Source organism: Mustela nivalis (genome assembly GCF_964662115.1).
Source record: "Mustela nivalis genome assembly, chromosome: 6".
In the NCBI taxonomy this organism is placed as follows: Eukaryota; Metazoa; Chordata; class Mammalia; order Carnivora; family Mustelidae; genus Mustela; species Mustela nivalis.
The window spans coordinates 82,231,299-82,256,395 of record NC_139025.1 but is presented as its reverse complement, the minus strand read 5'-3'; the positions used below and the strand labels follow the sequence as shown (position 1 = coordinate 82,256,395).

Here is a 25,097-nt window from a genome sequence, read left to right as displayed (position 1 = left end):
GTCTAAAAATATGTAAAAGAAATATAGAACAAATTTGTTGTTTCCTTGGGGAATCACAACCCAACTCCTTTTAACTGAAAACCATGGTGATTTCCAAGATCTCTGTCTTTCCACCCCCATGGTTCACTTCCTCTCCTCACTGTTCCACTGAGAGACTGGTGGATTCGGCTGCCACATGATGTCAGCATCTTTTTTAAGGTATCTCTGAAGTATAGTTTTTCTTAAGGGGTCTAACATTGTTATGCTCTTACAGTCAGTAGGTTTGACATCTTTGGCTGCTCCCATAGCGGATGCAATCCAAATTCTCACTAAAATTTCAGAGCCCTTATCTTCCAAGTGTTTAAAGCATGAAGGCAATGGCATCGGGAGAGTTTGAATCCTAGTCTCAGCTTTTGTTTTCCCTTATCCATAAAAATGAATGGCGTAATTCCTACTTCTTACTGTTTATTTCCATATTAACTGGTTCGTTCATTCATTCATTCATTCCATTTATTGAATACCTACTATGTGCCAAGCCATTCTAATGCGGTAATTCACAGGGATTACCTAAAGAGGTCTGTAAACTCTAAGGCAGTTACTGCTTTTGCTATCAGTGGTTGTTTTTCCCACAAATCAACAAAACGAAGAAAATTACCTAAACAACAGCAGGAAGATACAGAGAAGAATTTCTTGGCACAGCGGTTTATTTACCAAAAGAAACTTTTGCCTGAAGGAATGCAGGAGGCAAGAAGGTCCTTGTCCACTCTGTACAGTTCTCTGAGTAGTCCTCAGGAGGCCTTGAGATTCCTGGACTATTTTTCTTGCTCAGAGAATCCGGAATCCTGGGTCATAATTATTAATCAGAGTTCTTATTTTGCCCCGCACCATTCGTCCTTTGTCTACTCTATTCATCTTTCAGGATTTGAGTTTTCTCGAATGCAAACCCCAGGTTCTAAGGTCCCACCTGGCTGGGACACAGTAAGGAAGGTATTCTGAGTCTGGATGGTTCTCAAGGAGAGGGCGCGGGACCAACGTAGGTCCCGCCCGGGTTCTATGATAGCAGGCCCTCTTACCCAGGCTCTGGCGCGCACCCTAGTCGCAGCGCGCCGGCCTCTAGACAGCAAAACCCCTCTCCGTCCAACCCACGTCTTCTTGGGCATCACGAGCCCTTATAGGAAAATGAAACTGAAAACGGGAAAGTCCCTCTTTCTAACCTGGCCCGGCCTCGAGCGCTCGGAGACAAGTGACGGCTCCCGCCAGAAGGGTTCTGATTGGCGGTGCGCGCGAGTACTATAAGTGCAGGCGCCCGGCGGGCGGGCCACTCTATGTCCCGCGCTGCTCCTACTCCCGTGGCGATGGCGCTTCTCCGGACGTTGGTCTTCGTCGGGCTGCTCTCTCTGTCCGTCGTGCACGCCGTTCAACGTGAGTGTCCCCTCTTGCCCACGCGCTTCTCCTGTGCTCCAATCTTTTTGGCATTCTCGGCGTTAACTCTGTAGCTCACCCACGCCTCCTCCTCCTCAGTTCTTCTTGCGGGACCTGGAGGCTAGCTGCGGGCTTGGTCTGCGGGCGGGGAAGCGGTGGGGTGGCCGGCTAGTTGGGGCGGGGGGGCGGTGCGAGCCCAGGACGCAAGCCTTTTTTCTCTTCTTCGGGAGAGGGGGGTAAGGGAGGCCTCCGGCATGTGCGTTCCGGGTGGGGCTGGACAAAGTTTTGGGGTGATGACAGACTTCGGAGCGGCCGAGGTGGGGGAGGGTTTCTCTTCCGCGGAACCTCTAGCTTGCCGGGTGCAGCTGTCTGCCTGGGAGGGCGGGTCCCGAAAGCGGGGAGTCGGGGGCCGTGAAAAGGTGGGGACATCCGTCTTTGCGGGAGGCACCGCGCGGGTCCATCAGTCGGCTGCAGCTGCTCCGCTCGGATCCCGGGGGCTTCGGGGCTTCCTCTGTACCGCCCGGCGGGTTGCCGGCCCCACAAATATGCGGCGAAACCGTGGGGGAGGAATCCACACGTGGAGTTTGTAGAATGCTTAGAGGTGTTACAGAGCGCTTTGACATCATTAATTCACTTGTTCCCATTCCTTGTCCCTTTTAATAATCACAAGAGCTAGTCTTTATTGATAAGGGGCGTGCTGGGGACGTTGTGTGCTCTATGCCATCTGATTCTGAGATGAGCCTACGATGTAAAGGCAATGGTTAATATCTCCGGCATTTCATACGTAAGGAAACTGAGCCATCAAGAGTTTAAGTAACTTAATCAACACAACACGGGGGAGAAACGGCAGACAGTCTAACTAACGGGAGCAGAGCTTTTTGTGGGGCTGTGCGCCCTTTGGCTGCAAACTCTGCGGTTTTTCAGTACCTCCTCGTCACCTTCTGGTGTGAGATTCTTGCCAGCAAGCTGGAGAGTCTGGGGCCCCTGTTTTTCTTCACAGAGGGCTTCCTCTTTGGCTCCTTGCCTGGTTCTTCCCAAGATGAACTAAGCTTCTACTTTCTGTTTTGAAAAAGCGAAGGTTTACCAGTCAGGAAGACGGTAAAGCCAATGACAAGGGTAATCAAAATGGTTACCCAGAGTGTCAGGGACACTCTAGATCTTGAGCACGTTCTAAATAACTCGTAGTATACCAGAACCCTCATATTTTCCCCTCACAAAAGCTTCTGTGGAGCGGGGGTTTGGATCCTGAAAAGAAGGTATTTATAGTCTATTTACAAAATAAAGCACAAATAAAATTATTGATATTTGGTGATGACCACAGAAATAATTTTAAAAATAACAAACTGACATTAAAAGAAAAATCTTTTTTTAAAGATTTTTTTTATTTTTTAAAAGATTTTATTTATTTATTTGACAGAGAGAGATGACAAGCAGGCAGAGAGGCAGGCAGAGAGAGAGGAGGAAGCAGGCTCCCTGCTGAGCAGAGAGCCCGATTTGGGGCTCAATCCCAGGACCCTGGGATCATGACCCGAGCCGAAGACAGTGGCTTAACCCACTGAGTCCCTTTAAAAGATTTTATTTATTTATTTGACAGACAGAGATCACAAGTAGGCAGAGAAGTAGGCAGAGAGCCTGATGCGGGGCTCGATCCCAGGACCCTGGGATCATGACCTGAGCCGAAAGTAGAGGCTTTAACCCACTGAGCCACCCAGGCGCTCCAAAAGAAAAATCTTACTTTGAAAGTTTGCAAAGTAGTATATAACATGAATAGATCATTTCTAGAAGATACTCTGGAGTGGCACTTGGGTGGCTCCGTCGATTAAGTGTCTGCCTCTGACTGGGGTCATGATCTGGGGGTCCTGGAATTGGACCCTGGGTTGGGCACTCTGCTCCTCGGGGAGTTTGGCTTCTCCCTCTATGCTCTCCCTCTCTATTTTTCTTTCTCAAATAAATAAATAAAAATCTTAAAAGATACTCAAGAAATGGGTAATGATTGCCTCTGGGGGTCTGTTTTTTGCTCTTTCTCTTGTGTGCATTTTGTTTCACTGTGGACATAAACTGATGATTCCATTAAGCTTCAGAAACTCAACTAACTGTTCCAAAGTCATAGAACCAGTAAGTGGCTGAGCTCAGATTCAAACCCAGGTCTTGTCTGATACTTGTCCTCCTCTCAGAAGAGGTTATTGTGATGTTCTTGCAGAACCCTGCCTGGCTCCCTCAAAGAGAGAATTCTACGCCTGATGAACCTTTGTTCTGACTCTTGTGGCATTTATTATGTTCTAATTATTAGAAGTTCTGATACAAAGAGCTTTCTGATTTGTCTTCATTTTTAACTTTATGGAAAAAAAAAATCAGGGCTTCATTGGGATCCCCAGGCTAGCTCCTGATGGGGCTGGTGACCTTTCCTTTGATGACAGGGTGTTTCTAGACAGATAAACCTGGTCAGAGCAGTCTCCTACTGCTCCTCCCTACCACCTAAAGGAGTTTCCCTTTAGTAACCATATACACTGGATATACTTATATTTTAAAGTGAATTATATACATATATTGGTGTCAAGCTGTACATTTAGTGGCAGTAACACTTCTCTTCACTCAATGAAAAATACAGAAATGGTCTAGTTATGCATCCCATTTTGGAAATGACTCTTCTATAGCACTAACATATTCCCAGTGTGGCTAGTTACAGTAATCACTTGAGGGTGGTAATTAAAAACGCAAATCCCACTCTTGCACACATTATTCCACTTGGTCATGGTGGAGAGTATGTCCTTTTTCATTTGCCACAGTCCTCACCCTTCCCTTTTTTTCTTACCCAGCCCAGTTTACTCACTTATGGTGTTTCTGGCTTCTGTATGCATTTAAGTTTTGTTCAAGGTAATAATAATAACAATATCTGCCATTTACAGAGCAGCTTCTGTATGTAAGGCACTATACTAGACACAATACATATTGAGAAGTTAGATGGGTGTGGATCTAGGTAAGATCAGGAACCAAAAAGGAAAGGAGCAAACATTAAAAAAAGAAAAAAAAAAGATGGCATGAAATAAGGTGCAAAAACATAAGTTTTTTGATGTGGCTATTATGAAGAGTATGTGAAGTGAGAAATGAAGTTTGAAAAGTAGGTTGGGGCCAAATCATGAGGACTCTTGAGAATGTGTGGAGGAATTATATGGGTGCTAAAGAAGCCATCAAAAGTTCTTGAGAGTCTCCACAGAAAGGTTCTTAAAAGATTTGGCACAAACTCCAGTGACAGAAGATGATACTATTAGGAATCTGCTAGGAAAAAACCAAAAAGCCACGAGTAGAGGAATTAATGTGGGAAAGATACTAAGTCGTGGTTTATCCCTCAAAATGGAAGCAGCCTTTTGGAAAAGTGGAAGCTCATTTGACCAGAGTAGAAATGGAATTGGGAGAAATCAATAATCAAATTTAAACATTTGTTGCCTGAGATAGCTTTAGACCAAGGTAGTCCAAGTGAAATATTCTGCAATTTTCATTTGTCTTTCTCTCATGTCCCTCAGGTATTCCAAAAATTCAGGTTTACTCACGGCACCCCGCAGAGAATGGAAAGCCAAATTTCCTGAACTGCTATGTGTCAGGATTCCACCCACCAGAAATTGAAATCGAACTGCTGAAGAATGGAGAGAAGATGAATGCAGAACAGTCAGACCTGTCTTTCAGCAAGGACTGGAGTTTCTATCTTCTGGTCCACACTGAATTCACTCCCAATGGACAGGATGAATTTAGCTGCCGTGTGAAGCATGTTACTCTCAGAACTCCCCAGGTCGTTAAATGGGGTAAGCTTTTAAGTTCTTTCCTTACCTACTAACATTTGTAGCTGTATATAGGCACAGCTTAAAGCTGCTTTGATATATTAAAAAAAAAAAACTGCATACTGGGACTGACAGGGAATATTATTTAAAGCTCTGATAAGTGGCACCTTTTGAGACACCTCTGCACAGACCCATCCCCAAAACAGTAGTTTCCCTGCAGCAAAAACAGGGAGCAACAGCAGTCGGCACCTGCACAAATGCACATGAACTACCAGTGTTTCTTCCCTCCTGGTCTCCTGGGCCTTCCTGACAGCCTCGTGGATACTTTGAACCACCAAAGCTCTCCAGAAGGCACAGGACTTCATCTGCAGGCCCTGCTGTCCTAGCACCCTACCCAGTAGTCCCTGGCTGGGTTGGGAGCTGAGGCTAGTAGGCAAGGTTGGGCCCTACCTACTGGGTATTCATGGTTAGGGTCTGCAGGCTATTCTGCCAGACTTATTTATAAACAGTTCTAGACATTTGTTAATAGTATTTTAAAAGTAAAACTTACTCTCTTCCTTTTTCCGTTTTCTTTTTCATAGAGCGAGACAACTAACCAGCATCATGGAGGTAGGTTTCTAATCTTAAGAAAATATTTTTCTTGTTTCACCGTCCTGGGTACTATTTACAGAGAGCTCTGTAAGATAACCCTCATTATAGGGAAGATCTTAATCAGGGTAGCATTTCAGCACGTAGGAAAGAATCCTACAGGGAATATGTTTTTTTTTCCTGTGGAGTGGCATGAGAAAGGTGTGTAGCCCCAGTCTCATGCTGCCAGTGGCCCTCCAAACAAAATCAGAGGAGCTGTTGGAGTGCTTTAACAGGATAGAGGCAGCTAGTTACCCACACCACCTGCAAGGATTTGATCTTTCTTCTTCTGTTTCTACGGTGGGCATCTCTGGGCCTTCAGAAATGAACTGTTCTCTTCCTTTGTATAGCAGTTGCTTTATTATTCAGCCTGAAAAGAGGAGTGACGTGGTTTTGTAGATTCCCTGTTCCCTTAGTCTGTTGTTCAGTGTTAGTGTGTGGGCACTGTGTTTGCCTTCTAGAGGCTCCCAGTCCAACAGAGTAGAGAAATGGAAAACGCAGTGTAAAGATACTATAATATGTGTAGCTACAAAAACTTCTCGCATTGTGAAAGTGGGAAGAATTGGACTTGTCTGCATTGCTGGAGTCCAGAGGTCAAAATCCAGCTTTGCATGAAATTTATCTCCATGGGGTACCATGGAGAAATTTCCCGTTACCTCCCAGGACAGGGAAATTAATTTGAGAAAGCATCAGAGAGGTTGGATGACCTGCCTGGAGTCACACAGTTACTAAATGGGACAGCAGGGATCTGAAATCTAATACAAGCATTCTTTCCTATAAGAATGTGGGAGAACCAATGGGATAAATTAATGGGGTAATGGGTTTGGAAAATTGTCTGCAGCTGTTTCTTTTACAAACAATGATTTACATAGCAGAAGTCAGACAAATTTGGTGGTGTGATCTATAATCTAGATAAAATAAATGTATTTGCTAACAAATCTATTTTCCTTTTTTTCCAGGTTTGAAGATTGTGCTTATAGATTGCATTAATTTCAAATGCTATGTTCTTATTAATGCTGATATGCTTTTATGCTTTATGCTTATAAATCATAGTCATATTGATGATGATGCAAATATAATCTAATTGTTAATTCTACATTGATCATTCTGTTGCTGTATTTGACCCGTCTATGCGGTAGCTGTAGTTGTGGGGCTGGAAAAATCTTGGAGAGAATTCTCATGGTCAGAACTGAATTGTTCAGTCTATTCACACAAAAGATAGTTATGCATGTTTAGAGTTAATTTCCAATTTGCATACTTTGTTTAGAATTTGGGGGAAATTTTTTGAAAGATAACCTCTAAGTTACTGGAAATTTGTTATAGTGGGTATAATAAGTGTAGAATCTCTGTCCTGAGATTCTCACTCACCTCTTACATCAGAAACATTGTTGCACACAATTTGACTTAATGTTAATTTTGTTTCAATAATTAAAACAATTGTAAAACTTGATGTGTTCAGTTTTTTATACATCTGTCCCTCTCTTGCCCCGCTCCCTTTTTAAAAGATTTTATTTATTTGAGAGAGAGAGAGAATACAAACAGGGGGAGGGGCAAAGGGGGAGGGAGAAGCAGACTTCTTGCTGAGCAGGGAGACCCCTGCAGGGCTCAGTCCTAGGGCCATGGGATCATGACCTGATCTGAAAGCAATTACTTAACCTACTGAGGCACCCAGGTGCCCCCCGACTCTTTGTTATCAAACAGGAAAACAGTCTAGAAGTGTCACTTGGGAAAAAAGTATAAACCCCTGTTTTTTGGGCTTGACTCATGGTGGAAGGGGCCTCAGCAATCTACATTTTACAGATAAGGAACAAGATCCCAGGGAAATTAAATGACTTAGGGTGACACAGTGGTCTGCTGGGAGACCATGCCTGTCTTTTAGCCAGAGTTCTGTTCCTTGGGCCAAGACACAAGGAATGTGCAGGCTCTAAGAGGGAACAAAAGTTTCTGAGGGTTTCATATTTTAGCAAGTAATAGATAAACTTTGAATGAAAAATGCTAGATTTTTCAATTTCAAAATATAGTTTATATATGCAGCATCGTGCATCTGACAAAGAATTTGAGTTAGTGTTAAGTGCTGACAAGATGAATAAAACACAAAACTGCTCTCAAATTTCTGTCTAGTGGAGGGACAGGCATGTGGTCAAACAATAAAAAAAATCCTGTTAAAGAGTATAATACAGGTATGACCAAAGAACCAAGTGATAGGAAAATGTGTTCGGGGAACAACAAGAAACTTTAGGTAGGCGTGAGGGAAGCCATTTGCTTGAATTGTGACTTGGTGGGTAGTGGTTCTCCCGACTGGTGAATGGAATCTGGGGCTTCCAAGCAGGACGACAAATTATGGGAAAGATGAAGGTATGGCAAGTGTGGATAATTCCAAACAGTGGAGCAAGGGTATTTGGGGGAATACTTGCAGGAACTCAGCTGAGCAGACTGAGCAGTGACTTACTTAGACCGGTCACTTTCTATCCTAAATTCACATTAGAATCACCTATGGAACTTGTTAAAAAATACTAGCTCTAAGAAATAAATTCTATTAAAAACAAAAACAGGGGGGCACCTGGGTGGCTCTGTGGGTTAAAGCCTCTGCCTTCAGCTCAGGTCATGATTCTAGGGTCCTGGGATCGAGCTCTGCATCGGGCTCTCTACTCAACAGGGAGTTTTCTTCTCCCTCTCTCTCTGTCTGCCTTTCTGCCTACTTGTGATCTCTGTCAAATAAATAAACAAAATCTTAAAAAACAAAAACAAAAACAGGGGCACCTGGGGGGCTCAGTAGGTTAAGTGTCTGCCTTTGGCTCATGCCATGATCTCGAGGTTCTGAGATCTAGCCCCACATCAGCCTCCCTGCTCATTGGGGAATGTAAACCAAAGCCACAATGAGATGTCACCCCATTCCAGTCAGAATGGCTATTCTCAAAAAGACAAGTGTTGGTAAGGATGTGGAGAAAAGGGAACCCTTGTGCACTGTTAGTACAAGTTAGTGCAGCACTATGTAAAACAGTATGGAGGTTTCTCAAAAAATTAAAAATAGAAATATCATATAATCCAGTAATACCACTGCTGGGTATTTACCCAAAGAATATGAAAACAATACTTTGAAAAGTTATATGCACTTCTATGTTTATTGCAGCATTATTTACAATAGTCAAGCAGTAGAAATAAACTGAGTGTCCATCCATAGTCTATAGATGAATGGATAAAGAGGGTATCATGTGTGTATGTGTGTGTGGTATATATATATATACATATATATATATATACAATAGAATATTATTCAACCACAAAAAAATTGCCACTTGCAACAACATGGATGGACTTAGAGGGTATTATGCTAAGTGAAATAAGTCAGAGAAAGACAAATAACATATGATTTCACTTATTTGTGAAATTTAAAAAAAAACTGGAAATATAAACAAACTAAAACAGAATAAAATGGTGGATGCCAGAGGGAAGGGGGAATGGAGCACTGGACAATATAGATGACTTCAAGCTATAAAATTAATAAGCTGTGGGGATGAAAAATATAGCAAAGAGAGTATAGTCAATATACTATGGTTGATAGTTGGTAACTACACCTATTGTGAGAACTGCATAATGTATAGAACTATTGAATAATGTACATCTGAAACTAATATAACATTGTATATCAACTATGGTTCAACTTTTTAAAAAATACTTATATTTTTAGAGTAGTTTGGATTTATAGCAAAATTGAGAGGAAAATACATAGATTTCTCATATACCTCCTAGCCCGACACATGCAGAGCCTTTTCTATTATCACCCCCCGAAACTACATTGACATAGTATAATCACCAAAGTCCATAGTTTACCTTATTAGGTTCCCTCTTGATGTTGACGATGTTATGTGCGTTTGGACAAATATATAATGACATATATCCATCATTATTAGGGTATCAGAGTATTTCGCTGCCCTAAAAATCCCCTCTGTTCTGCCTATTGATTCCTCCCAACCACTTTCTTCTGCTCTTCAATTGCTGGCAAAGAACTGATCTTTTTACTGTTTCTGTAGTTTTACCTTATCCAGAATATCATAAAGTTGTAATCATACATTTATTTAAGAGAGAGAGAGAGAGAATATAAGTTGGGGGAAGGGCTCAGGAAGAGAGAATCCCGATGTGGGTCTCAATCTCATGACCCTGAGAACACGACCTGAACAGAAATCAAGAGTCAGTCGCCCAACTGACTGTGCCACCCAGGTGCCCCAATAAATAAATACTTTAAAAAATTCATTTTAGAATGAATTTAGAATGAATTAGAATTGTCCTCTTCATCATCGAATAATGAAAACAAAGAAAAAGAATTGTAAACCCCTGCAATCTCCTATGACAAAGATGACTACTTTCTGGACCCCACTGAGTTCTTTTAGTGTGTACCCATCACTCTCCATTTCATTTAATGGCTATTTTTTTGAAGATTCTATTTATTTGTTTGAGATAGATAGAGAGAGAGAGAACATGAGCGGGGGTGGGGAAGAGAGGCAGAGGGAGAGGGAGAAGCGGACGAGGCTTGATCCCAGGCCCAGGGGACCATGACCTGAGCCAAAGGAAGACACTTAACCAATGGAGTCAGCCAGGCACCCCTTATAATGGCTGTTTTAAAAATTTAATTTTTATTAAATAATTCTCTTACATCAATCCCACTTATAACTGCACCTAAGACCATAAGATACTTAGGAGTAAACCGAATCAAAGAGGCAAAGGATCAGCACTGTAAAAGCTATAGAACATTTATGAAAGAAATTTAGGAAGTAACAAAGTAATAGAAGAACATTCCATACTCATAGACGGTAAGAAAAAATATTGTTAAAATGTTAATTATAATGTTACCCAGAGCAATCTACACGTTCAGTGCAATCCTTATCAAAATACTATCAACTTTTTTCACAGAACTAGAAAGACCCCGAATAGCCAAAGGAATATTGAAAAAGAAAACCAAAGCTGGTGGTATCACAATTCTGGACTTCAAGCTCTATTATAAAGCTATAATCATTAAGACAGTAGGTACTTGCACAAAAACAGACACAGATCTATGAAACAGAATAGAAAACCCAGGAATGGCCCCTCAACTCTACAGTCAACCATTTTTTGACAAAGCAGGAAAGAATAGCCAATGGGAAAAAAGGCAGTCTCTTCAACAAATGATGCTGGGAAAATTGTACAACCCAATGGAGAAGAATGAAACTGGACCATTTCCTTATACCATACACAAAAATAGACTCAAAATGGATAAAAGACCTAAATGTGACACAGGAATCCATCAAAATCCCAGAGAAGAACACAGGCAGAAGAACACCTCTGTGACCTTGGCTAAAGCAACATACCAGACACATTTCCAAAGGCAAAAATGAACTATTGGGACTTCATCAAGATGAAAAGATTCTGCACAGCAAAGGAAACAATCGACAAAACCAAAAGACAACCTACAGAATGGGAGAAGATATTTGCGAATGTCTTATCAGATAAAGAGGCAGTATCCAAGATTTATAAAAAAAAACTTACCAAACTTAACACCCAAAGAACAAATAATCCAGTCAAGAAATGGACAGAAGACATGAGACATTTCTCCAAAGAAGACATCCAAATGGCCAACAGACACATGAAAAAATGCTCCACATAACCTGGCATCAAGGAAATACAAATCAAAACCACAATGAGATGCTACCTCACATTAGTCAGAATTGCTAAAATTAACAAGTCAGGAAATGACAGATGTTGGCAAAGAAAGGGGAACCATCTTACACTGCTGGTGGGAATGCAAACTGGTACAGCCATTCTGGAAAACAGTATGCAGGTATACCTAGGAGTTTAAAATAGAGCTACCCTAGGACCCAGAAATTTTACTGTATTTACCCCAAAGATACAAATGTAGTGATCTGAAGGGGCACCTACACCCCAATGTTTATAGCAGCAATGTCTACAATAGCCAAATATGGAAGGAGCCTAGATGTCCATCAACAGATGAATGGATAAATAAGATGTGGTATATATACACAATGGCATACTACTCAGCCATCAAAAAATTGAAATCTTATCATTTGCAATGACATGGATGAAAGTAGAGGGTATTATGCTAAGTGAAATAAGTCAATAGGAGAAAGAATCACATGACTTCACTCATAGGTGGAATTTAAGAAACAAAACAGAGGATCATAAGGGGAAGGAGGGAAAAATAAAATAAGACAAAATCAGAGAGGGAGACAAACCCTAAGAGACTCTTAATCATAGGAAACATACTGAGGGTTGCTGGAGGGTAGGAAGGTGGGAGAATGGGGTAACTGTGTGATGGACATTAAGGAGGGCATGTGATATAATGAGCACTGGGTGTTATATGCAACTGATGGATCACTGAATGCTATCTCTGAAACTAATAATACACTCTATGTTAATTGAATTTAAATAAAATAAAATCTAAAAAAAATTCTCTTGCATTTTCTTATAATTTTCCCTTTCAGAAAAATTTATAAGGGTCCAAGAAACCAGAGGAAGACAGCGTGTTATGATACAGGTTCTAGAACTGCAGAGAGAGTACAAGAGGATCCCACACCTTAAAGTGACCAAAGCAAGTGATAGTGAGAAAAAGCTGTAAGGTGGGAATTATGGCTTAAAGGCAATTCACCAAGGTAAATCAAGAAAAAAGATATCTGGAAGACAGAGACCAAAGAAATACAGAAATGTGAATTAGAATTCAGCAATTTTAACCTGGAATTGCTTTGTTGACCCAAAGACCTACAGGGAACATTTAGACAAGACTGCGACTATAGCTTAGTGTTTTGTGTGTTACATTCCTCAAGAATGGCGATTCATTTATTTATTAAATAAATAAATAAAATCTTAAAGGGAAAAAAAGAATGGTGATCGGATGTTTTTTTTAAAGATTTTATTTATTTGACAGACAGAGCTCACGGAGAGACAGGCAGAGAGAGAGGAGAAAGCAGGCTCCCCGCAGAGCAGAGAGCCTGATGCAGGGCTGGATCCCAGGACCCTGGGATCATGACCTGAGCCAAAGGCAGAGGCTTTAACCCACTGAGCCACCCAGGCACCCCAGTGATCAGATCCTGACAGCAATCCTGCTCACCCTTCATTCAGAACACCAGCATTTGCCTATCTCAGGCATTCCAAGCTGAGGTGCTAATCCTGATCCTATTATATATATATATATATATATATTTTTTTTTTTAAACAAACTATATGAGCCTTTTACATTTTTCTCTCAACATCTATAAGCAGACACACTCACAGGAAAAGGTCCAGAAATATATGCAATAATCTCTTAACAATGTTTGCTTAAGGTCAGGAGCTAAAATAGCAGTAAGATAAAAGTAGGTTTTTAATTTTTATTCTATTTTTTTAAAATTTTAATTCCAGTGTAGTTAATATACAGTGTTATATTTATTACAGGTAGACAGTATAGCGATTCAACAATTCTATAAGGCAGTGCTCATCACAAGTGCATTCCTTAATGCCCATCATCAATTTCACTCATCCCTTCAACCACCACCCCTCTGGTTTGTTCTCTATAGTTGAGTCTGTTTCTTAGTTTGTATCTTTCTCTTTTTTCCCTTTGTTAATTTTTTTTTCTTAAATTCCACATATGAGAAATCATATGGTATTTCTCTTTCTCTGACTGGCTTATTTCATTTAGCATTATACTCTTCTAGAGCCATCCATGTTGCTGCAAATGGCAAGATTTCATTCTTTTTTTGTGGTCAATATTATGGTCAAAAATTATTCCATCTATCTATCTACCTACCTACCTACCACTCTTCTTTATCCATTGTATCCATTCATCTATCAATGGACACTCAGTTGTTTGGATTTTTTCCCTTTCGGCACTTTGAATATATTATGCCACTCTCTTCTGGCTTGTAAAGTTTCTGTTGAACAATCTGCTGGTAGCCTTCTGGGTTTTCTCTTGTATTTACATCAAGTGTTTTCTTTTCTCCTGATTTTAACATTCCTTCTTTATCACTGCTTTTTACTATTTTAATTACTATGTGTCTTGTGTGGACCTGCTGGGGTTGATTGCTGGGAGATCTCTGTGCCTCCTGGATCTGAATTTCTGTTTTCTTTCTCAAATTGGGAGGGGGGGTTCAGCTATTATTTCTTCACATTTTCTAATTCCTTTTCTCTCTTCTTCTTCTTCTGGGATCTCTATAATGCATATGTTATTACACTTGACTGAGTTCCCCAACTCTATCCTAATTTCACATAACTTTTTTCTCTCACCTGCTCAGCTTACTTACTTTCCATTACTCAGTCCTCCAGATTGCTGATATGTTCTTCTGCTTCTTCTAACCTGTTATTTGTTCCATCTAATGTATTTTTAATTTCAATTATTGTGTTCTTTATCTCTGACTGGTTCTTTTTTAATCTCTTTGTTAAGGGTCCTCCACTCTTTTCTCAAGTCCAGTGAGTACCTTTATGATCATTATTTTAAATTCTCTGTCAGGCGTGTTACTCATTTCGATTTTGCTTAGGTCCCTTGTTGTAATTTTGTCCTGTTCTTTCATTTGAGACATATTCCTGTCTCATTTTGTCTAACTCTCTGAATCTGTTTCTGTTTGGTAGAAAAGTCTTTGCCCTTGAAAGTAGTGGGCAGGGTGTGCACTTTTAACAAGGTGGTGCCAATCCTTTTCCACAGGGGATGAGCAGCTGCCACAGAGACCACAAAGCACATGCAGCAGGCAGGGGTTAGAGAGCATACAAGTTGTGTGCGCTGGTCCTCCATGGGGGATGCACAGCTGTCAGCAAGATGGGGCCGGCTAGGGCAGGCAATTTTAACAAGGTGCGCATGTCCTCCATGGGAAGTGACTGCCATGTCACTGCCAGGACTGAGGCTCCGCCAAGTGTGTAGTCCAGATATGCAATGTTGGCAAGGTTTGCACTAGTCTTCTAGGGGAAGGGACTTGCAGTGCTGGGATTGGGTCAAGCCTACTGGAGGGCACAGCATGTGGTTTAAGCAGTTAGGTAGTGAATGTCAGTGCTGTGCTGGTTTCTGTACATGGCTCTGTGTTTATGCTGGGGGGAGTATGTGTATGTGGGGGGAGCGGGAATGAGGTCTGCCAGCTCCTTTGGATAAATAAGATGTGGTATATCTTAATTGAACTTAATTGAAATCAAGTCCTTAACTGAACTCTGAGATTGGTGAATAATTCTCCCTCCCATATCCCCCAGGCATTTTTCCAATTCCTGCTTCTTAGCCAAATCTTAGCCAAATCTCCATGAGCTGTTTTTTGTGCTGTCTCTTTAAGGGCAGGGACTCAGTTTCCTATCACTCTCCCAGCTCTGAAACTGCTGATTTGTAATTTTCCAGGCTTTAAGTCCTGTGGGTATAAGAACTCATAAAATTTGGGCGCCTGGGTGGCTCAGTGGGTTAAGCTTCTGCCTTCGGTTCAGGTCATGATCTCAGGGTCCTGGGAATGAGCAGGGGATCAAACCCTGCACTGGGGCTCTCTGCTCAGCAGGGAGCCTACTCCCCCCTTACCTGTGATCTCTCTGTCAAACAAATAAATAAAATCTTAAAAACAAAAACAAAAAAAAAAAACTCAGGAAATTCAGCTCAGCCCCTCTGGTTTTCACAGCCAAATGTTGTAGGGATTCCTCTTCCCAGTGCAGGCTCCCAGGTGTGATAGTCTGTTTCTCTATCCTCACCACACCCATAGCTCTCTTCCTTCAGCAACCAGACACAAGGGATTCAACTCCCTATCTCATCTCTGCCCTTCCTACCCTCTTCCATGCGGACTCTCCTCTACATTTAGTTGTGGTGTTTGTTTTGCCAGTCTCCAGGTCATTTCTGCAGTTATTTACACTGATGTTAGTGTTACCTATAGTTGTGTCTGTGGGACGAGGTGAGTTTAGGGTCCTCCTGCTGGGCTATCTTCCCCAGAAATCCAGAACAATCAAAAGTAGACTCTTTTTTCTTTTTTGAAGATTTATTTATTTATGAGAGAGAGAGAGAGTGAGCACACAAACAGGGGGTAAAGGAGCAGTGGGAGAGGAAGAGAAAGTCTTAAGCAGAGTCTGTGCTGAGCAGGTCATGGAGCCCAACCCAGGTAGGGCTCCATCTTATAACCCTGAGATCCCACCACCAGAGCCAAAACCAATAAATAGTTGCTCAACTGACTGTGCCACCCAGCTGCCCCTTGAACATAGACATTTTAAAAAATAAATTACTCTGACATTTCTGCAAAGAAGACATCCAGATGGCCAACAGACACATGAAAAAGTGCTCCATATCACTCGGCATCAGGGAAATACAAATCAAAACCACAATGAGATATCACCTCACACCAGTCAGAATGGCTAAAATCAACAAGTCAGGAAATGACAGATGCTGGCGAGGATGCGGAGAAAGGGGAACCCTCCTACACTGTTGGTGGGAATGCAAGCTGGTGCAGCCACTCTGGAAAACAGCATGGAGGTTCCTCAAAATGTTGAAAATAGAACTGCCCTATGACCCAGCAATTGCACTATTGGGTATTTACCCTAAAGATACAAACATAGTGATCCAAAGGGGCACGTGCCCCCGAATGTTTATAGCAGCAATGTCCACAATAGCCAAACTATGGAAAGAACCTAGATGTCCATCAACAGATGGATGGATCAAGAAGATGTGGTATATATACACAATGGAATACTATGCAGCCATCAAAAGAAATGAATTCTTGCCATTTGCGACAACATGGATGGAACTAGAGTGTATCATGCTTAGCGAAATAAGTCAAGCAGAGAAAGACAACTATCATATGATCTCCCTGATATGAGGAAGTGGTGATGCAACATGGGGGCTTAAGTGGGTAGGAGAAGAATAAATGAAACAAGATGGGATTGGGAGGGAGACAAACCATAAGTGACTCTTAATCTCACAAAACAAACTGAGGGTTGCTGGGGGGAGGGGGGTTGGGAGAAGGGGGTGGGATTATGGACATTGGGGAGGGTATGTGCTTTAGTGAGTGCTGTGAAGTGTGTAAACCTGGTGATTCACAGACCTGTACCCCTGGGAATAAAAATATATGTTTATAAAAAATAAAAAATCATAAAATAAATAAATAAATAAATTACTCTGCATACTTCTATATGATTTGAATTTTTACATCTTTTATTTTTGGGTATAGTTCATTCTTTTAAAAAATAAGGTAGTTACATAGGCAGAAAGAAAAAAATACCTTGTTTGCCTCCCCAGCCAGAGATGATCACTCATCAGTGTTCAATCTGGCATGGTTAGCTTTTCAAGATATTTTCATTTTTTGTTTTATTTGTATTTTATTTTAAATTTTTAAAAGATTTTACTTTTAAGTAATCTCTACACCCAGCATGGGGCTCCAACCCACTACCCTGAGATCAAGAGTTTCATGCTCCACCAAGTGAACCAGCCATGCACTGCTTTTTAATTAACTAGTTAATTAATTAATTAATTTTAAATTAAATTCTAATTTAATTTAAAATTAATTTAAAATATTTTATTTATTTATTTGACAGAGAGAGAGAGCACAAGCGGGGAGGCAGCAGGCAGAGGGAGAGGGAGAAGCAGGTTCCTGCTTAGCAGGGAGCCCATAGGGCACCATCCCAGGACACTGGGATCATGACCTGAGTGGAAGGTAGCCGCTTAACTGACTGAGTCACCCAGGTGCCCCTGTTATATGTTTTTTAAATGGTCACTGTTGAAACTGAAGATGACACAAATACATGGAAAGATAGTCTCTGCTCATGGATTGGGAAAGCAAATATTGTTACAATGTCTACACTTTCTAAAGCAATCTACTAATTTATGATATTCCCCATCAAAATGTCAACAGCATTTTTCATAGAACTAGAATGAACAGTCCTAAAATTTGTATGGAGCCACAAAAGACTCTGAATAGCCAAAGCAATCTGGAGAAAGAAGAATAAAATCACAGTCCTAGATTTCAAAATATACTATAGCTTTGTAGTATATCTATAGTAATCAAAATAGTACAGTACTGGCACAAAAATAGGAACATATTTCAATGGAACTGAATAAAGAGCCCCGAAATAAACCCATGATTATATGGTAAATTAATCTACAACAAAGAAGGCAAGAATATGGAATGGGAAAAAGAGTCTCTTTAACAAACAGTGTTGGCAAAATTGGACAGCTACATGAAAAGAATGCAACTGGACCACTTTCTGACACCATACACAAAAATAAACTCAAAATGGATTAAGGACCTAAATGTGAGACCTTAAACCATAAAAATCCTAGAAGGGAACACAGGCAGTAATTTCTCTGACATCAGCCATAACATCTTTCTAGATACTTCTCCTGAGGCAAGGGAAACAGAAGCAAAAATAAACTATTAGGACTATATAAAAATAAAAAGCTTCTGCACAGCAAAGGAAACAACCAACAAAACTAAAAGACAGCCTATTGAATGGGATAAGATATTTGCAAATCATACATTTGGTAAAGGATTAGATCCAAAATAAGTAAAGAACTATAAAACTCAACACACTCAAAAACAAATAATCTGATTAAAATGGGCAGAAGACATGAACAGACATTTCTCCAAAGAAGACATATAGATGGCCAACAGATACATGAAAAGATGATCAACATCACTCGTCCTCAGGGAAATGCCACAATGAGATATCACCTTACACCTGACAGAATGGCTAAAATAAAAAACACAAGAGGGGCATCTGGGTGGCTCAGTGGGTTAAGCCTCTGCTTTCAGCTCAGGTCATGATCTCAGAGTCCTGGGATCGAGCCCCACATCAGGCTCTCTGCTTGGCAGGGAGTCTGCTTCCTTCTCTCTCTCTGCCTGCCTCTCTGTCTACTTGTGATCTCTCTCTATGTCGAATAAATAAATAAAATCTAAAAAAAAAAAAACCACACACACAAGAAACAATGGTGTTGGAGAGGATATGGAGAAAAAGAACACTTGTTCATTTTTGGTGGGAACACAAACTGACGCAACACCTGTGGAAAACACTATGGAGTTAAAAATAGAATTATCATATGATGCATTAATTCACCACTGGGTATTTCCAAAGAATACAAAAACACTAATTCAGAGGAATACATGCACCCCCATGTTTACTGCAGCATTATTTACAGTAGCCAAATTATGGAAGTAGCCCAAGTATTCATAATGGATGAATAGATAAAGAAGATGTCGTGTGTGTGTGTGTGTGTGTGTGTGTATGTGTGTATGTATACACACATATATAATAGAATACTACCTAGCCATAAAACAGAATGAAATCTTTCCATTTGAATTACATGATGGATCTAGAGGGTATAATGCTAACTAATGGAACAAAGTCAGCCAGAGGAAAAAAAATACGATTTCGCTCATATATGGAATTTAAGAAACAAAACAAATGAACAAAGAAAAAGAAAAGACAAACCAAACATCAACAACGACAAAACCAGACTCTTAACCATAGAGAAAAAACCAGTGGTTACTGGAGGGGAGGTAGGTGGGAAGAGGAGTACAATAGGTGAAGGGGATTAAGAGTACACATATCTTGATGAGCACTGAGAATTGCTGAATCACCTATACTGTACACCTGAAACTAATACAACACTGTATGTTAATTATACCAGAATGAAGAAGGGAAGGAAGGGAGGAAGGGAAGGAAGAAGGAAGGATTGAAGGGATGGAAAGGAAAAGAGAGAGAGAAGGGAGGGAGGAAAGAAAGAGAAGGAGGGAAGGAGGCGGGGGGGGGGGTAGAGTGGGGGGAGCTGGGGAAGGGAGAAAGGAAGACAGGCAGGCAGTCTGGCAAGCAGCATTGCACTGAGTGTACATATTCCCAAGAACATGGCTTTGGAAAGTATTATTTTGTTTAATGTCCAGTTTTTCAGATTATATTTTGATTATATGTCAGAAGAAATAAAATATAAGAAATGGTCACTGGTATTATTATTATGTTTATTTAAAAATTTTATTAAATAATAATTGTTACATCTCACTTTTTTTTCACTCTAATGAAAACATTAGAAAAACATTTTTTTTTTCCTAATGAAAACATGGTATACATGGAAACAATACAGGCACTGGCAAATGTTGTCTTTTCTAGTGTTTGTGTACAACCACTCTCCCAATATCTTTGAGCTGTTGCTTTTTACTTTATTATTATTATTTTTAACATTTTATGTACATTTTATTTTAAGGATTCAGTTTAAAATACACATGATTTCCTCCCCCAATTTTCCAGCATTACATTCATTTTAACTTTGGCATAGAATAATAACATTCAATGTAATATAATTCACAGTGACTAATTACTTGAAAAATATCACTGTACATGAGAACAATACACTTGCTGAAATAATAAAGCAAAAGGCCGTGAGACTGAGGTTCTAATGCTTTGGTGGTATATGCAAGTAAACAGAAACCGAAGCCAGAGTCAATGCACTCAAATCTGAGAAAATTAAATTTAAGAACACCTAATCACAAACAGGTAACCAGGCTTCCACAGAGAAGACAAACGATTAAGCTACAGCCAATCTAATCTAATTGCTTTGCTTTGTTTTTTTACTTTATTTTATACCCTAAGTTCTTGAGGAAAAATTCAAGGTCTTTCCTTAATAAAATAAATATTTTGTCTGTGATATGGCCATTAAGGTTTTAGGGGCAAACATAGCATTATCTCTCCCTGTAGTCTAGGCTTTTTTTTCTTTTTAATTTTCATTTTTTAATTCAGTGAAATTTAGTTTCGTTTCCAACTTCATAATTTTGGTTTCTAGCATTATCTATTTTTAGTTCATTGCCTTTTCAACTTCTAACTTTAGCCATATGCTTGTTATTAGATTCTTCTTTTTTGTAAAGAACAGCCTATTCATCTGCTGTCATTGGAACATCCCATGGAATTTCACTGAAGATCAGAAACAGTTTTTAGAGGTCTCAGCCTTCTCTTTTAACCTTCACAAAGATAGTGTCCTACTGACCTCTTTACTATCCCTATGGAATATACCGGAGTTCTCAACTTACTGATTCCCTGTCTGAACGAACAGAACTTCTTTTCAGAAGTGTGATATGGCATAAAAAATTCATAATCCCTACTTTTATCTAATTTTCTTTTAGTATCTGAGTTCTAACTCTTCTGTTTATAATCCATTTTTGACCTTTGAACAAATCTCTCTTTTTTTTTTTTTTAAAGATTTTTTATTTTTTTATTTGACAGAGAGAGATCACAAGTAGGCAGAGAGGCAGGCAGAGAGAGAGAGGAGGAAGCAGGCTCCCTGTGGAGCAGAGAGCCCGATGCGGGACTCGATCCCAGGACCCCGAGATCATGACCCGAGCCGAAGGCAGTGGCTTAACCCACTGAGCCACCCAGGTGCCCCTGAACAAATCTCTCTTGTCCTATCTCTATAGGTTCTGATTTCAACTCATGCTATCAGGGGACTTTCTCACTTTGGCTCTTGGTAGATATATTATCCTAGGCACGTGCTGGCCCTTGGTGGGCATCATTCTGTTACAGCAAAAATGTTTCTCAAATGGTATCTGATATGGTCTAAATAAGATTGATCTTTACTATAGTCTAATTAAGATTAAGTAATAAATACTCATTGCTTAGAAATAATTAACCATTGAACTAAAGTCAACAAAACTCTTTTTTTCTAATATTAAAATATACAATTGTTTGGAGGGGAGGGGAAACAACTTGAAATAAATCAGAGAATACCTTCACATTCATCGTTCTTCTCATATACTTCAAATTTGTATTTAATTCCTTCTTCCTTCTGGACATTAGAAAGAACACCTGGGAGAAGTTTTTATTTCTCCAAATCAATTTCTGGAAAAAAAAGTATCACTTTCAAATTCTGCATAATCCTTGTCACAAATAGTCTAAGATGGCCTGGCTTGTTCACGGCTTCCTTATAAACAGAACTGCCTCCCAACTATCCTAATCATGTCCACTTTCTTTGCTAATTCTGGTTGCTCAAAAAATTTTAAGACCTCATCCAGACTTTCAGCAAGAAAATGAGTTTCTTATGGATGTTCCTTGAGGGCTCTGAGCACTAAATTAATCAAATTAATTAAATTTAATCAAATTAAATGTCTTTTAAAAAGTGGATTCTTCTCGGGGCACCTGGGTGGCTCAGTGGGTTAAGCCTCTGCCTTCAGCTCAGGTCATGATCCCAGGGTCCTGGAATCGAGCCCCGAATCAGGCTCTCTGCTCAGCAGGGAGCCTGCTTCCCCCACCCCTCTCTCTCCGCCTGCCTCTCTGCCTACTTGTGATCTCTCTCTCTCTCTCAAATAAATAAATAAAATCTTTTTTTTTTTTTAAAAAAGTAGATTCTTCTCGGGAATAGAGACCCATGTCTTCCTAACCATAATCACCAAATTCTGTTTACCTTCTACTGAGGAGTATGTGGTCATTCTTTTGAAATATTTGAACTCATTCCTGAATGAGGGCCACAGTGGGTCCCCGTTTTTACTGGTATCCCTGTTCTGGGACACAGAGAGGACACAGTTTACAGGCAAACCTAGACAGCAGCTGATACACACCTCTGAGCTGGCACACCAGCCCAGCTTTATGGGGAAATTGTCTCCTTGGACTCTAGCCTTTTAGAAAAAAATCAAAGACTAGCCAAAGACTAACTAACTGGGTCCTAGATATCTGAGCAGTTTGATTGGAAAATTCATGCATTAAAAACAATTCTGGGGGCACCTGGGTGGCCCAGTGGGTTAAAGCCTCTGCCTTGGGCTCAGGTCATGATCTCGGGGTCCTGGGATCGAGCCCCGAGTTGGGCTCTCTGCTCAGTGGGAAGCCTGCTTCTCCTCTCTCTGTCTGCCTGCCTCTTTGCCTACTTGTGATCTCTCTGTCTGTCAAATAAATAAATAAATAAATAAAATCCTAAAAAAAAATTTCTGATACTTTGGAGAGCAAAAGAAAGAAGGTAAACCTTAGGGGGAAAAGAAAACCTGGTAAATAGAAATGGGAAAAAAAAATTTAGTCATGTATCAAGCACTTACTATGATTAAAAAGTCTCTGACACAAAGAAGACATTTCTGTCTTTATAGCACACAGGCCTAAGTGAAGACCGTGGTAATGTATGTAAGGCTTCCCAACCCCCATGGGCCACTTCCTCTTTTTACTGTCTTCATTAGAAAAAACAGAGAGCACTCTTGCTGCCACACAAGGCCATAGTACTATTTGAAGGGGTTTTCTAGGCATCCTGACTGTCTAGAAACATGCATGTCATTTTCATCATCTGAAGACTCAGGGAGCCTGTTAGGTTGAGCTCCTGCAGAAGCAGTCCCCAATGCCAGAATCTGGATGTATATGACTTATAAAAAACAGGTATTCAAGGAGAAACCAATAAGGGCTTGGGGGTGGGGGAGAGAAGGAGAGGGAATGGGAAGAAGCCAAGTGAAGGGGTGATTTCAGAAGTCACACACTCAGCCTGGTCCCAGGGGAGCTCTACAGGAATACCCCTCAAAGTTAGTTCTGCCCTGGAGCAAAGGAGCTGGGCTTTGGCACCTCATATGGGCTTGTTTTTGGCTATATGTTGCAGAGTGTGTTGTGGGATGAACATGAAATTCCCAGGTATTACCAGCTCACTCCAGTGCCTTAGGGTAACCTGCAGGGCAGGGGGGTAATGTGCAGGTGCTAGTTGTTAGCAGCAAAATATGAAAAAGCTGGATATGGACTCACAGAGTCTGGGTGGGGCATCAGTGTGCTACTGAGAGTTTCCTGTTAACTTCCTCTGCAGGGTCCACAACACATGCAGTCCCTAACTTCCATTAAAAGTTCTAAATTTCTAGGGGCTAGCATTAAAGCGTAGATGCCACTGAGCTCAGACCTAAGTTTGAATCCTAATTCCACACAGTTTATTCACTTAATCATTTTTTCAATAAATATGGAGCATCTACACCATGCCAGACACTGTTCAAGCGTTATTCTGAGAAGGAGATGGTAAGAAGAGCTCTGTAAAATGTACAGCTCCGGGCAACTGCTTTTACTTGCAGCGTTATTTATTTTCATAACTTCCTAGATCAAGTAAAAATGACCTAAACAAGATGGGATTGGGAGGGAGACAAACCATAAGTGACTCTTAATCTCACAAAACAAACTGAGGGTTGCTGGGGGGAGGGGGGTTGGGAGAAGGGGGGTGGGATTATGGACATTGGGGAGGATATGTGCTTTGGTGAGTGCTGTGAAGTGTGTAAACCTGGCGATTCACAGACCTGTACCCCTGGGGATAAAAATATATGATTATAAAAAAAAAAAAAAATGACCTAAACCACAGCAAAGGGATAAAAGGGAAAACTTTTAAGCACTTAACTGGTGGAAAAAAACAATCCATGCTTCCACTCCTTTTCATGAAAGACTTCAGGTAAAAGTCCTCACTCATTCTGGACAGTTCCCCAAAGGGAAGCCTGCTCTCTTCTGGTATCCTCAGGATTTCTGGGAATGATCTTTTTTTTTTTTTTTTTTTAAGATTTTATTTATTTATTTGACAGAGAGAGAGAGATCACAAGTAGGCAGAGAGAGAGAGAGGAAGGGAAGCAGGCTCCCTGCTGAGCAGAGAGCCCGATGATGCGATGCGGGGCTTGATCCCAGGACACTGAGAACATGACCTGAGCCACTGAGCCACCCAGGCGCCCCTCTGGGAATGATCTTGATTAGAGAATATACAAACTGCATTCTCAGGAGCTTCTGGTCCTGCCTCTGTCACAGTTCATCCTCTTTCAAACCTCTTAATTTTTCCCAGCCTCAGTTTTCTTACCTGTAAAATGAAGTTTTCTGCCACCACCTGGTGATGGCACAGTAAGTGGGTCACATGTATATGGGAGCCTTCTCTGCTAGATTTTTAGGGCGGGGAGTCAGTTCTCAAGCTCAGGCTTGACAGACTGAGATGGACACAGGCCCTAGGACTCCACTGTAGATCAGAAGTTTTAGCTCCAATCAAATCCAACCCTCCCACCCCATTTTCTCCAACACATCCTTATTACAATTCTTTAATGGTACCCCTTTACTAATTTGATTGTGAAGGCTAAGCAATTTAGTACGTGAATGCTCTGGCCTGGCTTCAGAGGCTCATGGAAGGAGTACCAGATGCTTGCAACTGGCCTAGGATCTCTGTAAGCCATGACCACTGAAGACACAGTGGCACTATATTGATGGTTCAGAATCAGATATAGTATTGCTGGCTGTGGTGTGCTCCTCCTAAACAGTGAATATCTCTAGGAAAAAATTCCAAATACAAAAAACAAACCGAAAACACATCTTCCTTTTAGTTGTCTGATAGTTGTATTCCTGGAGAATTCAGTTATATGGTCCTATTACCTGCCTGACCCC

The 25,097-nt window shown here is 40.7% G+C and overlaps 1 protein-coding gene across 2 annotated transcripts; it reads left to right on the top strand.

Moving 5' to 3' along the window:
* The first annotated feature begins 670 nt into the window (after window positions 1–670).
* Window positions 671–12,668, top strand: B2M (beta-2-microglobulin). 2 transcript variants are annotated; one of them, XM_082735346.1, is made up of 4 exons: window positions 671–1,401; window positions 4,923–5,198; window positions 5,756–5,783; window positions 6,761–7,249. In XM_082735346.1, the coding sequence occupies exons 1-3, from the start codon at window positions 1,305–1,307 to the stop codon at window positions 5,767–5,769; spliced, it is 387 nt and encodes a 128-aa protein (XP_082591472.1). In that variant the 5' UTR covers window positions 671–1,304; the 3' UTR covers window positions 5,770–5,783; window positions 6,761–7,249. The 2 variants fall into 2 exon arrangements, with proteins under 2 accessions (XP_082591472.1, XP_082591471.1); XM_082735345.1 differs by lacking the exon at window positions 6,761–7,249 and adding an exon at window positions 10,710–12,668 and having other exon boundaries at window positions 1,161–1,401.
* Window positions 12,669–25,097: the final 12,429 nt, after the last annotated feature.